General features: G+C 47.3%; 1 protein-coding gene across 4 annotated transcripts in view; it reads left to right on the top strand.

The window, feature by feature from the left end:
• Positions 1–1,024: 1,024 nt before the first annotated feature.
• AP1S3 (adaptor related protein complex 1 subunit sigma 3) overlaps positions 1,025–12,469 on the top strand; it is a 167,942-nt gene continuing 156,497 nt past the window's right edge. Inside the window, exon 1 of one of the 4 annotated variants that reach the window (XM_516121.8) lies at positions 1,025–1,444. In XM_516121.8, the coding sequence (XP_516121.2) occupies positions 1,442–1,444 (3 nt within the window). In that variant the 5' untranslated portion in view covers positions 1,025–1,441. Of the gene's footprint in view, positions 1,445–4,126; positions 4,433–12,469 lie in introns of those variants that run through there. The other 3 variants (XR_001716071.4, XM_063790804.1, XR_010149902.1) reach the window with 3 other exon arrangements.

Here is a 12,469-nt window from a genome sequence, read left to right as displayed (position 1 = left end):
AGCTCACTACAACCTTTGCCTCCCGGGTTCAAGCGATTCTCTCCTGCCTCAGCCTCCCTAGTAGCTGGGACTACAGGCGTGTGCCACCACGCCCAGCTAAGTTTTGTATTTTTAGTAGAGACGGCGTTTCACCATGTTGGCCAGGCTTGTCTCAAACTTCTGGTCTCAAGCGATCCGCCCACCTGGGCCTCCCAAAGTGTTGGGATTACAGGCGTGAGCCACCACGCCTGGCCCAGGAAATGATTCTTAACTTTTGCAGGGTCTAGGATCTCTTTAGCTGTTTGATAAAACCAGTGGACTCCCTTTCTCAAAAACATAAATATGCATTAAAAACTCTGCTTACATCTAGTCTATCTGGTAAATATAATTAAAAGAAAAAATAAAAAAACTCTGTTTACAGCTTGGGGGTTTAGAGACTCTCAACGCCCTAGATTTAAGAAAAGTCAAGGGGAGGAGAGATTGGAGAACGAACTTTCTACCCCACAACTTCTTAGGAGAGACTTCTTAAAAGGGGGTCGTGCTGCCAGGCGCAGTGGCTCATGCCTGTAATCCCAGCACTTTGGGAGGCCGAGGCGGGTGGATCACCCGGAACGCAGGAGGCGGAGGTTGCAGGGAGCCGAGATCGCCCCACTGCACTCCAGACGGGGCGACAGAGCGACACTCCGTCTCTAAATAAATAAATAAATGGGGGCCTGCTTAAAATGATCTTTGCCCTTAGACTGCAGAGCTTACTTTTTAAAAAGTGAAATGGGGGCAGAAGGGGATAAGAAAACGCTTCTAGTTCTTTCTCTTCCAACTGCTCCCTCCCTAGGAGGCTTAGGATAAGGCAGCCCCCGGCACTTTCTGCGAGTGTATCGGAAGTATCTTTGCCAGGTCTGATAAACGTTTGTGGAAGGAATACAGGACACACTCGCGCGGCAGAATCGCGAAAGGTCCCCGGTGTTCTCCGCGCAGGGAGTTCCCCGCGCAGGGAGTTCCTAGCGGGCCACGCGCTCTCGCCTGCCCATCCGCGCCGAGGTGCGGGCTGTCGGGGTACAGACGCGCGCGCGCGCAGGTGCATTCGCTCCAGGTGCGGCCGGCGCGGGGCGGGAACAGCTGCGGCCGAGGCGGGGGCGGGGAGGGGGTACAGAGGAGAGGCAGAAAGGAGGGAAGAGGAGGAGGAGGAGAAGGGAGGAGAAAGGGGGAAAGGAAGAAAGAAGGAGAGCAGGAGGGCGAGGAGCGGGGGGAGCGGGCAGGAGGCAGCGGGGAGGAGCGTGCAGGGAGGAGGCAGCCGCGCTGGGAGGAGTCTGCAAACTTTCAGTGCGAGGGCATTGTGGGAAGCAGCCATGGTCTAAGCCCGGCGCCTCACCTGTCAGCCGCACCGGCTCCAGCGCTCGCCTCTCGCCCTCGCTTCTCCAGCGCTCCTTGCTCGCAAGGCGGGGGAGGCGGCGGCCCAGCCACGATGGTGAGTGCGGGGGAACCGCCGGCCCGGGTAGGCGGTGGGGGCGCTCGCGCTCCGGGGAGGCACCTGGGGCGTCCGGGCCGGGCGCGCGGCCGGGTGGGGGTGCGGGCCGAGTCCCGCCTGGCCACCCGAACCGTGCGTCCCTGTGGCCCCGCTGCCCCAGACGGTGCGGACGCGCCAGGATCGCTTGCCCGGGATTCCTGCGGCAACGCGGCGCCGCGGCTCCATTCATTCATTCGATCCGCCTTAGCCGAGTGCTTAGTCTGTGCCGGGCTCGGTGCTGGGCGCTGGGGATGTCGCGGGGGACCAGGAGGAGCCCCTGTTCTCCAGGAAGCTTACCTTCCAGGAGGGGGATGCGGAGGGAGGGACACGTCCAATATACAAGTAAAATGAAGAGAACTTCTAAAGTAAGAAGCGCTCTAAAGTCTCAAATACAACCGGGTGCAGTGGCAACTTTTGATTTGGCAAAGCCTCTTCAAGGACATGACATTCTAGCTGCTGGAGGTCCTGGAGGGGCGCTACAGGTGGATTAGAGAGAGCAAAGCGGAGGGGAGAAGGCCTTGTTTGTGGCAGGAGAGGTGGGCATCTGCCAGGTGAGGCGGGTTTTTATAGGCCAAAATAGGGAGTTTGGTTTTGGTTCCAACTGAGTAGGGGAAACTTCGGGGACGTTTTAGCAAGAAAACTGACCTTATCCGTTGTGCACTTTTTTTTTTTTGAGACTGATCTCGCTCTGTCGCCCAGGCTGAAGTGCAGTGGTGTGGTCTCGGCTCTGCCTCCCGGGTTCAAGCGATTCTCCTGCCTCAGCCTCCCGAGTAACGGGGATTACAGGCGTGTGCCACCACACCCAGCTAATTTTTGTATTTTTAGTAGAGACGGGGTTTCACCATGTTGGCCAGGCTGGTCTCGAACTCCTGACCTCAGGTGATCCGCCTGCCTCGGCCTCCCAAAGTGTAGGGATTACAGGGGTGAGCCACTGCACCCAGCATGGTGTGCAGTTTGGCTGTGGTTGGAGAATGGACTGGGGTGTGTAAGGGCAGGGGATGGGGGGTCAGGTTGGAAGCTGAGGCCGGCTGCAGCCCTGCTGATGAGAGATCTGGTGACCTGCACTTGGGTGGAAGCGATAGCTCAGGCTCCTCTTGCTCTTGCCTGCTGTTTAGGGGCAGCCTTTTAAGAGTGTGGTGGTCTGAACGTCACTAGTCCCACTTCCCCAAGTGTGTGACCACTTCCCAAATAAGCAGAAGGGAAGTGACCTGCACCCTGTGGGCCCACCGGAGGCAGGAGTGGGTGGGCCACGTGGGCTAAGACAGTTGATCAACAAAGAGAGCCGGGGAGTGCTGAGCACCTGGCCAGCAAGACCGCAGTTGCTGGTTCCTGTTAAAGGTTTGGCTGCACACACTAGCGGCATCATTTTTGTCTGTTGAGGGTTCCTTGTAAATACAGCGTGATGCAAAAACAATGCTGTAAATAATGGAGCAGGTTTCTTGGCTTGCTCAAGTTTCCCAAGGAACAAGGTGACAGATGCCCAGTCCACCAGTGTAATTTGCCTAACAGAGGCTGGAATAAGGCCCTGCGTTTCTGAGTCATCAAAGGCTGCTTTTGTGCTGAGGAATGGGCCAAGGTTTGGTCTATGAGGAAAAGCTGCTCCTCTGGACAATACCTGTGGTGGAGTTTTATTTTTTCTTGCTGGTGTCATATGTGTGATGAGTTGATCAGAAATGTGGGAAGTTTCTCCAGCTTTTCTACCAGTTTTTGCCAAATGGGAAACATTTTTTTTTTTTTCTTTGAGACGGAATCTTGCTCTGTCACCCAGGCTGAAGTGCAGTGGCGTGATCTTGGCTCACTGCAACCTCCATTTCCCGAGTTCAAGCAATTCTCCTGCGTCAGCCTCCTAAGTAGCTGGGATTACAGGCGCCCGCCACCACGCCCAGCTAATTTTTGTATTTTTAGTAGAGACGGGGTTTTGCCATGTTGGCCGGGCTGGTCGCAAACTCCTGACCTCGTGATCCACCTGCATCGACCTCCCAAAGTGCTGGCATTACAGGCATGAGCCACCGCACCTGGCGGGGAAACATTAATGTTATTAGGCATTTGTGATAAGACAAGCAGGTTGTCCTGCCCTTTATATTCACGATCTCATTCAATCCTTGCAACAAACAATTGAGTAAATCTGTTATGCTCATTGCATTTTAGCTACTCTGAGCTATTCTAGCAGTATGGCCTTGGACAATTCCTTGACCTCTCTGTCTCAGTTTGCCCATTTGAAAAATGGAGATAATATCTCCTAACTCATAAGGCAGAGGTTCTGAAAGTGTGGCCTGGGTACCCCCAGCAGTCCCCAAGACTTTTACTGGAGGTCTGCAAGGTCAAAACTATTTTCATAATAATACTAAGATATTAATTTTCCCATTTCATTCTCATTCTCACAAGACTACAATGAAGTTTTCTTGTGTCTACATAAGCTGAGATAGTACAACAGATTGAACACAGATGCAGATAGGAAAGTCCAACTGTCTTTGATAAGCCCAGACATTAAGGAGATTTGCAAAATTGTAAAACAGTGCCATGCTTTTCACTAATTTTTTTTTTGCTTTGGAAAAATATTGTTATTGGTCATAAAAATGTTATTTATGTTTAATGTGTAATAGGTTTACTATTGTTTTTTCTTTTTATTTATTTATTTTTGAGACAGGGTCTCTGTGTCGCCCAAGCTGAGTGCAGTGGTGTGATCACAGCTCACAGCAGCCTCAACCTCCTAGGCTCCAGCAACCCTCCTACCTCAGCTTCTTGAGTAGCTGGGACTGTAGGCATGTCCCACCATGCCCAGCTGTTTATTTATTTATTTATTTTGAGACAAGGCTTGTTCTATCACCCAGAGTAGAGTGCAGTAGCATGAACGTGGCTTACTGCAGCCTCAACCCAGTGGACTCAAGGCATCCTCCTACCTCAGCCTTCCATGTAGCTGGGACCACAGGTGTGTGCCATCATGCCCAGGTAATTTTTTGATTTTTGTATAAATGAGGTCTTACTTTGTTGCCTAGGCTGTTCTTGAACTCCTGAACTCATGTAATATTCCCACCTTGTCCTCCCAAAGTGCTGAGATTATAGGCATGAACAATTGGGCCCAGTGGAATTTTTTACTTTTTGTAGAAATGAAGCCTACCTATGTTGCCCAAGTCGTATTATTTTAAAATATGTTAATATCTATTTTTTTCATTTTAATTTCAAATACAATAAATATCAGTGGATATAACCCACATAAACAAAAAGGTCTTTGGGATTGGCAGGCGGATCACCTGAAGTCAGGAATTTGAGACCAGCCTGACCAACATGGAGAAACACTGTCTCTACTAAAAATACAAAATTAGCTGGGTGTGGTGGCGCATGCCTATAATCCCAGCTACTTGGGAGGCTGAGGCAGGAGAATCGCTTGAACCCGTGAGGTGGAGGTTGCGGTGAGCCAAGATCGTGCCATTGCACTCCAGCCTGGGCAACAAGAACAAAACTCCATCTCAAATAAATAAATAAATAAATAAATAAATAAATAGAGTGTAAAGGCATACAAAAAGTTTCATAATCACTGTCCCGGAGTTTAACAGGTACCATAAGTGAATGCGTGTGAAGGCGCTTCAAACAGCTTTGCCATTGTAAATGCTCAGTAACCATCACCTCTCCTCTGTTATTACCTTCAAGTTGTAAGAAAGAATCGGTGGCCCTCGCTAGTGCCCAGCTGCTCTGAGACCTTTGTTGAGGCTCACTGTGTAACTCCCTGTCTTTCCTGCTGCTTCATTCCTGACTTTTGCTGACTTTTATGCTAGGAAACTGGTAGATGCTTACTGGCAGATCTAGGCACCTAGTACTTTACACACAGAAAATGGTTCTTGATTCCGTGGTGCCAGTGACCCTGGTTTCTGGCACAGAGATTTCATATCTGGTGCATGTTGGGACTGTCTTTGTATCTGGATCACACTGTTTGAAGCAACTGTGTACTCCATCTCACCTTTTAGAAATCTCTACCTTGGAAAACAGTGTTAGGGCTATTGCACTTCAGGAATCCCACGAACTGAGCCCAGTGTGCTTAAAAAGGCTTATGGGGCAGAATGTACTGTTGAATGGTTGGCAATGAAGGAGGATTATGTTGTTTATGTATGTATGTATGTATTTATTTATTTATTTTGCCTTTAACAAGATAGCTGTGGGGATGTATACAGTGACATTTGAAATGCTTTGGGGTACTTTTAATAAAAGCACAAGTGGACTTTGATGTATGTAGTCCATGTGCTTCTGAAAAGTTGAGGTGACACAAAACCACATTGTGAACAAAACAGTAGAGCCACCCATTGAAAGAAACTCAAATGTTGATCCCTTTGGAAACATGATTAACCATCTTTTTGTGTTGCAAATTCCGTTCTCATAATCTATGTTATTTATGTAAAGTAGGATAGACTTATGCTAAAAAAAAATCAAGGATTTTTTTTGGGTGTACGATTTAAAATCTGACTTGAGAGAATTTACCAAACAGAACTGGAAAGCCATTTCTTATTCAGAATATATTTAAGTTTGAAATAGTAGGAGTACACCCTTCTCCTAAAAAAAAAAAAAAAAAGAAAAAAGAAAAAAAATTCCTTTGTTCATTTTAATCTCAGGGAGTTGTTGAGGGTGAGGGTGGAAAAACCGAACTATGAACCTGTAGGTCCTGCCACGCCCCCTTCCCCTTCTGTATCAATTTTATGTTCTGAAGCTTGAATGAATTGTAATAAGCATGTAATGATTTTGGTAATTTAAGTTCCAGTTTGAGGGTGAAGCGGTCTATTACACTAATGAGTGCTTTCCTCCTCAGAGACTTGGTCTAGGCTGCTGGCCAGCAGTTAGTGTAAGATCGAGGGCTTTGGGATCAGGGGAGAAATGACCCTTTGTGGTGTTCAGTTGTCCCAAGAGGGCTCACCTCCACTGGCCCTTCCCACAGGTCTCCCAAAAACACCAGTGAGACTTGTATTTACTCCTCACCAGGATTGTTACTTCCGAGTTTCTATCACTCGTTTTGTTTGTTTGTTTGTTTGTTTGTTTGTGGTGAGTATTGTCAGCTGCTGATAACTTTTGTGTGGCATTTTGCCAACAACAGCTGTAAGGAAGCAGCACACTGTGTATTTGCTGAACGGTGTTGTCAATGTCTGCCCTTTTGGGTCCCGTGAATTATTTCATTTTAAGACATAATGATAAAATTACTCCCCTTTCCAACACACACACACACACACACACACACACACACACACACACATATACACACACAGAAAACTCCTTTAATAATCCCCAGAATAAGTCCTTTTTTTTGTTTTTTTTTTGAGACGGAGTCTTACTCTGTCGCCCAGGCTGGAGTGCAGTGGCACGATCTCTGCTCACTGCAAGCGCTGCCTCCCGGGTTCACACCATTCTCCTGCCTCAGCCTCCTGAGTAGCTGGGACTACAGGCTCCTGCCACCACGCCCAGCTCATTTTTTTGTATTTTTAATGGAGACGGGGTTTCACCGTGTTAGCCAGGATGGTCTCGATCTCCTGACCTGGTGATCCGCCCACCTCAGCCTCCCAAAGTGCTTGGATTACAGGCATGAGCCACTGTGCCCGGCCAACAGAACAAGTACTTCTTGATGTCTTCATGAATTGTCCTTTTGATATTGTTTTGTTGTTACGATAGCCAGTGTTTCTCCCAGAGACCTGAAACTTCACTGTGGTTCTGTGGTTTATTTCTTCCCTGGGGCCTGTCTTTTTCTCTCTCAGAGTCTCCCTTTCTGGTATACCTTGTTTTCCCCGATACTTTCTCTGTTTAACCTGAAGTATCCAGGAAAACTCCCTTTAAACCATTTGAAGCTCCCCCATAATCTGTGACATGAAAGAATGTACACAAATGTCAGAGGCAAATGCTCCTAAATTCTCTCAGTGGCATATGAAACTATCCAGCCAGCACCCTGACTAAGGAAATGTATTTCTTGACCGGGCATGGTGGCTCACGCCTGTAATCTTAACACTTTGGGAGGCCAAGGTGTGTGGATTGCTTGAGTCTGGAATTTCGAGACCAGCCCAGGCAACATGGCGAAACCCCATCTCTAGAAAAAATACAGAAAGTATTAGCTGGGCGTGGTAGTGCACCCATGTAGTCCCAGCTATTCGAGAGGCTGAGATGAGAGGATCACCTGAGCCCAGGAAGTCAAGGCTGCAGTGAGCCATGATTGTGCCACTGCACTCCAGCCTTGGTGACAGAGTGAGATCCTATCTCCAAAAGAGAAAGGGGCCAGGGTTGGAGGCTCATGCCAGCACTTTGGGAGGCTGAGGAGGGAGGATTGCTTGAGCCCAGGAGTTTGAGACCAGTGAGACTCAGTCTCTATTAAAAAGAAAAAAAAAATGTATTTCTTGTATCGCTGCTAGTAATAAGGTAAATTAAAAATCTTAACAATGAAAAGGGGATACTGAAAATCATTCAAGTTAGAAATAGAATGTTATCGACCATCATGAGGAAACTGGCCTCTGCCAACATCCCTCTTCTAAAAACTTTCCTACAGGCATCTCTGGGCTCTGAAATTCCTGCCTCTCAGTAGCTTCTGAAACTTTAGTCTTTCAGTGCGATGGGGCATGGACCTAGTACAGTCAGTTAAGAATAAGTGCACAAGAGATTCTGTATTTAATGTCCTTGTTGGATCTTCTCTAACAGGATTTTCTGGGCTGGTAAGAAATGATTGGTGTGGGTCGAAGCTCAGTGGACACTGAAATGCTACAGGAGACTTCCTTCCACACTGGGTATATCAAAGATGAGGAATGAAGGCATGGTTTGCAAACTGGGGTGCCCATACCTTCTGCGTACTCATCCTTGTAGACAGGGGTTGTCAAGGGATAAATTTGACTCATCCCTGGAGCATTGTTCAGAATGATAATTTTTTTTTTTTTTTTTTTTTTTTTTGAGAGAGAGTCTCACTCTGTCACCCAGGCTGGAGTGCAGTGGCGTAATCTCGGCTCACTGCAACCTCTGCCTCCCAGGTTCAAGCAATTCTCCTGCCTCAGTCTCCTGAGTAGCTGGGACTACAGGTGCATGCCAACACGCTGGCTAATTTTTGTATTTTTGGTAGAGATAGGGTTTCACTATGTTGGCCAGGCTGGTCTTGAACTCCTGACCTCAAGTGATCTGCCTGCCTCGGCCTCCCAAAGTGCTAGGATGATAGGTGTGATCCACAGTGCCCAGCTGAGAAAATATTTTTGTATTAACACACTAATATGTTTGGCTCCCGGATGCAAAATTCATACATACAAACCCTAAGACATATATTGTTTATGGCTTGCAGCTTAGGCTACCCTCCTGGTCTCATGAGGCCACCTGCCTTTCCTGCTGTTACAGTTATTTGGATAGAAAATTTGGAGAGACAATTTACTAAAGCAGGGGACAGTGAACTTTCTCCGTAAAAGGCCAGATAGTAAATATTTTAGGCTTTGTGGACCCTACAGTCTTTCAGTATTCCTCAACTCTTCTGTTGTAGAGTGAAAGTGCCACGGACAAGACACAAATGGATGGAGCTGTGTTTTTTTGTTTTTTTGTTTTTTTTTTTTGAGATGGAGTCTCACTCTGTTGCCCAGGCTGGAGCACAGTGGTGTGATCTCAGCTCACTGCAACCTCTGCCTCCTGGGTTCAAGTGATACTCCTGCCTCAGTCTCCCAAGTAGCTGGGATTACAGGTGCCCGCCACCTTACCCAGCTAATTTTTAACTTTTTTTTGAGATGGAGTTTCACTCTTGTTGCCCAGGCTGGAGTGCAATGGTGTGATCTTGGCTTATCACAACCTCTGCTTCCTGGGTTCAAGTGATTCTCCTGCCTCAGCCTCCCGAGAGATGAGGTTTCTCCATGTTGGTCAGACTGGTCTCGAACTCCCGACCTCAAGTGATTCCCCCCGCCTTGGCCTCCCAAGCTAATTTTTGTATTTTTAGTAGAGACAGGGTTTTGCCACGTTGGCCAGGCTAGTCTTGAACTCCTGACCTCAAGTGATCCTCCCGCCTTGGCCTCCCGAAGTGTTGGGATTATAGACATGAGCCACTGTGCCTGGCTGGAGCCATGTTTTAATAAAACTTTATTTACAACAACAGGCAGAAGGCCAGATTTGGCCTGTAAGTCATGGCTTATTGACCCATTTTCTAGGGCAGCTTCCGCTAACTCATCATAGGTATATTGGACAAATAATTTGGATGCCTGCCCCATGACAGGCAGGACTGGCTACGTAATTTTCAGTGCCCAGTGCAAAATGAAAATGCAGGGTCCTGGCTGGGTGTGGTGGCTCATGCCTGTAATCCCAGCACTTTGGGAGGCCAAGGTGGGTGGATCACCACGTCAGGAGTTCAAGACCAGCTTGGCCAAGATGGTGAAGCCCCATCTGTACTAAAAATACAAAAACTAGCTGGGTGCAGTGGCAGGCGCCTGTAGTTCCAGCTAGTCGGGAGGCTGAGAATCGCTTGAACCCGGAGGGTGGAGGTTGCAGTGAGCCAAGATCGTGCCACTGCACTCCAGCCTGGGTGACAGAGTGAGACTCAGTCTCAAAAAAATAAAATAAAAATAAAATGCAGGATCCCTTTTTCAAAGTTTACCGGGAATTTCAAGATAGTGACAGCAGAGCATTAAACCAAGTTTTGGGTCCTTCTGAATGCAGGGCTTCTTCATGTAATGACCCTGTGTCCACAGAAACCAGCCATGGGTCTGGACCTCAGAGAGTGTGTTGAACAAGCCAGAAGCCACCTGCTTGCATGGAGCTCACATTCTTGGTGAGGAGTTCTCTCAACTCTGTAAATATTTTGGATCAGTCACACAGGAGAAGAATTTGATATTAAGCATTCTTGAGTCATCTCAGTTTTATTTCCTAGGAAGTTGCAGGTGGGCCATGTGGGGACCCAGATGTGGCACTTGGGGTAGGGGGCAGTGTTGGCCTTGACAAAAAATTAGCTGGGCATGGTGGTGCACACCTATAATCCCGGTTACTCGGGAGGCTGAGGCAAGAGAATCGCTTGAGCCTGGGAGGCAGAGGTTGCAGTGAGCCGAGATTGTGCCACTGCACTCCAGCCTGGGCAACAGAGTGAGAGTCTGTCTCGAAAAAAAAAAAAAAAAAAAAAAAAAAAAGAGAGAGAGGAGAATGTGGTGAGGGGGATGACCCCGGGGCCCTGTGTGAGCGCTTTGATCTTAGATACTTGGTTCATCCCATTTCATGAGATCACCTGAGCATGGAATAAGACTGCTTGGTTCAATCAGCACAGAGCCTGGCACCTGGAACACATTTCATAAATGCTAGCCAGGGCTATTTCTTTTTCTTTTTTTCTTCTTCTTTTTTTTTTTTTTTTTTTTTTCAGATGAAGTCTCGCTCTTGTACCCCAGGCTGGAGTGCAATGGCATGATCTCGGCTCACTGCAACCTCTACCTCCTGGGTTCAAGCAGTTCTCCTGCCTCAGCCTCCTGAGTAGCTGGGATTACGGGCACCTGCTACCACACCCAGCTAATTTTTGTATTTTAAGTAGGACGTGATTTCACCATGTTGGCCAGGCTGGTCCTGAACTCCTGACCTCAGGTGATCAGCCCGCCTTGGCCTCCCAAAGTGATGGGATTACAGTGCCCAGCCTAGCCAGGGCTATTTCTAAGAGAAATGGGAAAAGCTAATGAAAATACTTTAGATTTTTTTTTTCCTCTGAGAAATTTATTTAAACTGATGAAATAAACAGAATCGGCCGGGCATAGTGGCTCATGCCTATAATCTCAGCACTTTGGGAGGCTGAGGTGGGTAGATCACTTGAGATCAGGAGTTCGAGACCAGCCAGGCCAACATGGTAAAGCCCCGTTTCTACTAAAAATAAAAAAAAATGTAGCTGGGTGTGGTGGCAAACCCCTGTAATCCCAGTTACTTTGGAGGTTGAGGCAGGAGAATAGCTTGAACCTAGGAGGTGGAGGTTGCAGTGAAGTGAGATCGTGCCACTGCACTCCAACCTGGGTGACAAAGTGAGACTCTATCTCAAAACAAAACAAAATTATGGACTGCAGATATTGGGGAGGTAGGGGAAGGTAAGGGTTACAGTAATATCACATTTTTTTTAAAAGTATGATTCAGAAGTCTGTATAGAACTTTTTTATTTTGTTGTATAAACAAGTACTTACCTTCAGTTTCATTCATTACTAAGAAGTCATGTCTTCAGTTCTAAGTCCACTACATAAGAGAGTCCTGCCTTTCAAAGTCCATTCCGTCTCACGATAATCTAGTCTACATCAACCATCTTTGCAAAAACTATGGGGGAAGGGCAAGACTTGAATATACAATAAGGCAGATTGGTCTCTCAGATGAATGCTTGAAGTTTGTTAGTGGTAAACTTTGAAAGGGTATGATGGATATACCATTGCCCGCCTCTTACAAAATTTTGCTTGTAACTGAAGTCATCTTTGTCAAGGTATAAAAGGCCCTGGGGATAGATTTTTAATGGGTGTTGAGTAGGAAGAAAATGAAAGTTCTTAATAACCATTAAGTGGTCATTACCATGCAGGGTGTTGAGTTTAGCATAGTAAGCATAGCCTCTTGAGCAGAGTTCAAAAAAAGCATCTCAAAATTAGCTGGGCGTGGTGGTGCTCGCCTGTATTCCCAGCTACTTGGGAGACTGAGGTGGAAAGATTGTTCGAATCTGGAAGGCAGAGGTTGCAGTGAGCCGAGATTGTGCCCCTGAACTCCAGCCTGGACGACAGAGTGAGACCCTGTCTTAAAAAAACAAAAACAAAAAAGCATCTCTATGAAATATGAATAGAGTCCTAAGTTATTAATTTTGTTTTGTTTTGTTATGTTTCTGAGACGGAGTCTCTCTCTGTCACCCAAGCTGAAGTGCAGTGGTGCAATCTCTGCTCACTGTGACCCCTGCCTCCCGGGTTCAAGCGATTCTCATGCCTCAGCCTCTCAATTAGCTGGGATTACGGGCGCACACCACTATGCTCAGCAAATTTTTGTATTTTTAGTAGAGATGGGATTTCACCATGTTGGCCA

Source organism: Pan troglodytes, chromosome 13 (assembly GCF_028858775.2).
Source record: "Pan troglodytes isolate AG18354 chromosome 13, NHGRI_mPanTro3-v2.0_pri, whole genome shotgun sequence".
Taxonomy (NCBI): Eukaryota; Metazoa; Chordata; class Mammalia; order Primates; family Hominidae; genus Pan; species Pan troglodytes.
This window is presented reverse-complemented; position numbering and strand designations above follow the sequence as displayed.